This window comes from Gadus macrocephalus, chromosome 15 (assembly GCF_031168955.1).
Source record: "Gadus macrocephalus chromosome 15, ASM3116895v1".
Lineage (NCBI taxonomy): Eukaryota > Metazoa > Chordata > Actinopteri > Gadiformes > Gadidae > Gadus > Gadus macrocephalus.
Window position 1 is genome coordinate 7,509,540 of NC_082396.1, and position 5,000 is coordinate 7,514,539.

The following is a 5,000-nucleotide window of genomic DNA, read 5'->3' on the forward strand; positions in this document are numbered from 1 at the left end:
TACCTACTGCTGTGTGTAGTAGTCATTGTGTTTTAGTGTGTCATGGCAGTTGTGTGTTACAGGAAGTCCTCCAGACGCTCTGGTCCTGGAGTCCCCGTTCACCAACATCAGAGAGGAAGCTAAAAGCCACCCCTTCTCTATGGTACACTATGCCTCACTCTCTCACTACCTCACCCTCTCACTCTCTCACTACCTCACCCTCTCACTCTCTCACTACCTCACCCTCTCACTCACTCACTACCTCACCCTCTCACTCTCTCACTACCTCACCCTCTCACTCACTCACTACCTCACCCTCTCACTCTCTCACTACCTCACCCTCTCACTCACTCACTACCTCACCCTCTCACTCTCTCACCCTCTCACTCACTCACTACCTCACCCTCTCACTCACTCACTACCTCACCCTCTCACTCACTCACTACCTCACCCTCTCACTACCTCACCCTCTCACTCTCTCACTACCTCACCCTCTCACTCTCTCACTACCTCACCCTCTCACTCTCTCACTACCTCACCCTCTCACTCTCTCACTACCTCACCCTCTCACTCACTCACTACCTCACCCTCTTACTCACTCACTACCTCACCCTCTCACTCTCTCACTACCTCACCCTCTCACTCACTCACTACCTCACTCTCTCACTACCTCACCCTCTCACTCTCTCACTACCTCACCCTCTCACTCTCTCACTACCTCACCCTCTCACTCACTCACTACCTCACCCTCTCACTCACTCACTACCTCACCCTCTCACTCACTCACTACCTCACCCTCTCACTCTCTCACTACCTCACCCTCTCACTCACTCACTACCTCACCCTCTCACTCTCTCACTACCTCACCCTCTCACTCACTCACTACCTCACCCTCTCTCTGCTGGTTACCTGTCTCTCTGCTCTGCTGTTCACCTGTCTCTCTGCTGGTTACCTGTCTCTCTCTCTCTCCAGGTCTACCGGTACCTGCCTGGCTTCGATTGGTTCTTCTTAGACGCCATCTCCGCCAACGACATCCGCTTCGCCAGCGATGAGAAGTAAAACACACACACAGACGCAGACGCAGACGCAGACACACACACACACACACACACACACACACACACACACACACACACACACACACACACACACACACACACACACACACACACACACACACACCTCTCTGTGGTCCCAGTGGGATCCTCTCGGTGGTCCCAGTGGGATCCTCTCGGTGGTCCCAGTGGGATCCTCTCGGTGGTCCCAGTGGGATCCTCTCGGTGGTCCCAGTGGGATCCTCTCGGTGGTCCCAGTGGGATCCTCTCGGTGGTCCCAGTGGGATCCTCTCTGTGGTCCCAGTGGGATCCTCTCGGTGGTCCCAGTGGGATCCTCTCGGTGGTCCCAGTGGGATCCTCTCGGTGGTCCCAGTGGGTTCCCCAGTGGATCCCCTGGTTCCAGCAGGCTCTCTGTCTCCGCAGTGTGAACCACATCTCGTGTCCGGTGCTGATCCTTCATGCTGAGGACGACAGCGTGGTTCCCTTCCACCTGGGGAGGAAGGTGAGGCTCGACACCTCCCCCTGTCTCCCCCTACCTGTCTCTCCTCCACCTCTCTGCTCCACCTGTCTCACCTCCACCTCATGCTTATCTAATGTATGGAAGCGTATGAGTCTATGGGGTAAAGGGTCCTGAGCTCTGGTCCTGAGGTCTGGTCCTGGGGTCTGGTCCTGGGGTCTGGTCCTTGGGTCTGGTCCTGAGCTCTGGTCCTGGGGTCTGGTCCTGAGCTCTGGTCCTGAGCTCTGGTCCTGAGGTCTGGTCCTGAGGTCTGGTCCTGAGCTCTGGTCCTGGGCTCTGGTCCTGGGGTCTGGTCCTGGGGTCTGGTCCTGGGGTCTGGTCCTGGGCTCTGGTCCTGGGCTCTGGTCCTGGGCTCTGGTCCTGGGCTCTGGTCCTGGGGTCTGGTCCTGGGGTCTGGTCCTGAGCTCTGGTCCTGGGCTCTGGTCCTGAGCTCTGGTCCTGGGCTCTGGTCCTGGGCTCTGGTCCTGGGCTCTGGTCCTGAGCTCTGGTCTGTGGTTTCTCAGCTGTACGCGGCGGCGGCTCGCTCCAAGAGTCTGAGCGGCCACAAGGTGCAGTTCATCCCGTTCCAAGCCTCGCTGAGCTACAAGCACAAGTTCATCTACAGGAGCCCCGAGCTGCCCCACATCCTCAGGTACTAGCACCCAGCTAGCACCCAGCTAGCACCCAGCTAGCACCCAGCTAGCACCTAACTATACCATGCTAACTAAATACATTACCATGCTAACAAAATTCTAGTCAAATACATGATGATGCTAACACAATGCTAGTGAAACGCATTTCCATGCTAAGACAATACTAGTGAAACACATTGCCATGCTAACACAATGCTAGTGAATCACATTTCCGTGCTAACACAATGCTAGTGAAACAAATTGCCATGCTAACACAATGCTAGTGAAACACATTGGCATGCTAACACAATGCTAGTGAAACACATTTCCATGCTAACACAATGCTACTGAAACACATTGCCATGCTAACATAATGCTATTGAAACACATTGCCATGCTAACACAATGCTACTGAAACACATTGCCATGCTAACATAATGCTATTGAAACACATTGCCATGCTAACACAATGCTACTGAAACACATTGCCACGCTAACACAAGGCTAAGACTCACCAACCCTCCCTCTTGTGTTTCAGTGACTTCTTTGGAGCCGTTCATCCAAACACACAATGAGGACCTCCGCAGCATGGAACACACACACACACGTACACACACACACACACACACACACACACTTAAGCACACATGCACACACTCAATCCCACACGAACACACTTAAACACACATTCATACCAGATCTTTGTGGGTGTGTGTCTCTGAAAGGACGACAGAATGTTAATTCCGGAATTTAGAATTCCCACACACACACACACACACACCTACACCCAAAAAGGAAGTGACTCTAATGTTGATGGTTGCCATGGAGGCACGGTGCACACGATTGGTCAGACCTTTGAAGACGAGCCTTCCATCCCGTGTGCCTCCTGCTCTCTTATTGGTTTGTTTTGAGTGACACACCTAATTCTGATTTAGCGTTTGACTGAAATGTTCTAAGGCATTGATCATCAATGTATGAGAGTACCTTGTGTTGTATTTTAGAAAGCTTTATTGTTCCGTATCGGGAACAATCAGGGAACCATTTTAAACGTTTCATCACTCAGCCCCGCCATGTAGTGACATCACGTCTGAGGATCACTAACCCCCATCGTGTAGTGACATCACGTCTGAGGATCACTAACCCCCATCATGTAGTGACATCACGTCTGAGGATCACTAACCCCCATCGTGTAGTGACATCACGTCTGAGGATCACTAACCCCCATCGTGTAGTGACATCACGTCTGAGGATCACTAACCTCCGTCATGTAGTGACATCACGTCTGAGGATCACTAACCCCCATCATGTAGTGACATCACATCCGAGGATCACTAACCCCTGTCATGTAGTGACATCAGGTCTGAGGATCACTAACCCCCGTCATATAGTCTGGGGGTCTAGAGGGTCTTGCTGGTCCCAACAGAACCAGTATGAAGAGTGGACTCAGACCAACTCAATATGAAGCCAGTGTTATCGCTCTCCCATGATTGGTCGGTGGGTTTGTGAGGCGACCAATCAGTACCGTACCTTTTTGATTATTCCGCTTTTAGGTTTAGAAGACCAATCACGAGCATTGCTGTAGAGCTGGACATTTGCATATCTAAATGAGGTGTGTTAGTTGTTGAGACTGAGAAGCAGATAAAAACTGGACTGGATCTGGTGTGTAACTGGAATGCAGATCTGGTTTAGGATCATTAGGAGATGGGGTCCAGGTTCTGGTCAAAACCGGATCCAGTCCTTAGACCTCTGGATACCATGGACAGGAGAGATTGTGTTTGTCCTATCAGATCAGTCGACCTCTGGAAGCCTCATTTAGGTCAGTTATTGAAATGAAATAAAGTGTAAAGGCTCTGATGTCATCATGGCCTGCAAATTATTTATTAAAAGTATGTATATTCACAAAAGCTGAACCATCAGAATAACATGACAACGTATCAAAGGTTAATATTTCATGTGTGGTTGTTAATGCTGCATAGGTCAATCGATCTAAAAATACAATTAAAATGTAAATTATTCCAACTAAACTATTATAACAATGAAAAACTTTTTGATAAACCAACAGTTCCATAGTAGTTTGACACCTTTTGACACTTCTAGAAAACACAACACATCCCTGAATACCAGAGTTTCAAAGATCATGTACCTCTACATGATTATATCTAGATGATTATATCTAAATGTTACATGTAGATGTTTAGCTCCAGATGTTTAGCTCTAGATGTTAATATCTACATGTTTAGCTCTACATGCTTAGCTCTACATGCTGAACTCTATATGTTTATCTCTAAATGTTTAGTTCTTCATGTTTAGCTCTAGATGATAATATCTACATGTTTTGGTAAAGTTAAAGTAACATGTTGGCTGGTCATGGTTATAAACACAGATCATCAATAATGTAAAATACTACCTAACAATTGATATCACATATAAGAACAATATAAAAAACACAAAACACACACAGGACACACCTAACAATATGTTACATGTAAAAACAAGCAGGAAATCACTTCGTTACCACGGAAACCACATGTTTACGTACTTCTACCTCACAGTTCAGAACACATCTACAGTTTTGGTGTGACCTCATCACCATGGAGACGGCCGGTCTGGTCCGTTCCGATCCGGTCCGGTCCGGTCCGGTCTCAGAGGAACATCTCCTTGTTGATCCACATGAGGGTGCACGTGTCGCTGGGTTTGCATTCGTACTCGATGCTGCTGAAGCTGTTGCCCCACTGGCAGTGGTCCCTCTTGCTGTAGTTGTAGAACTTGACCTGCCACACCGTCTCCAGGCTGCCAACCTCGGAGAACTGAGCACAGGTTAGAACCTGGGTTAGGGTA

The 5,000-nt window shown here is 49.1% G+C and overlaps 2 protein-coding genes across 3 annotated transcripts in view; one reads left to right on the forward strand and one right to left on the reverse strand.

The window, feature by feature from the left end:
* The window catches only part of LOC132472718 (lysophosphatidylserine lipase ABHD12-like), an 11,678-nt gene extending 7,657 nt beyond the window's left edge, over positions 1-4,021 (forward strand). For both annotated transcript variants that reach the window (XM_060072445.1, XM_060072444.1), the window contains 5 exons: positions 63-142; positions 952-1,034; positions 1,458-1,536; positions 2,055-2,182; positions 2,701-4,021. In XM_060072445.1, coding sequence (XP_059928428.1) covers positions 63-142; positions 952-1,034; positions 1,458-1,536; positions 2,055-2,182; positions 2,701-2,737 — 407 coding nt within the window. In that variant the 3' untranslated portion in view covers positions 2,738-4,021. The remainder of the gene's footprint in view (positions 1-62; positions 143-951; positions 1,035-1,457; positions 1,537-2,054; positions 2,183-2,700) is intronic.
* Positions 4,019-5,000, reverse strand: part of LOC132472720 (CB1 cannabinoid receptor-interacting protein 1-like) — a 2,987-nt gene continuing 2,005 nt past the window's right edge. The window contains exon 3 of the mRNA XM_060072449.1: positions 4,019-4,969. Within this exon, the coding sequence (XP_059928432.1) occupies positions 4,805-4,969 (165 nt within the window). The 3' untranslated portion in view covers positions 4,019-4,804. The remainder of the gene's footprint in view (positions 4,970-5,000) is intronic.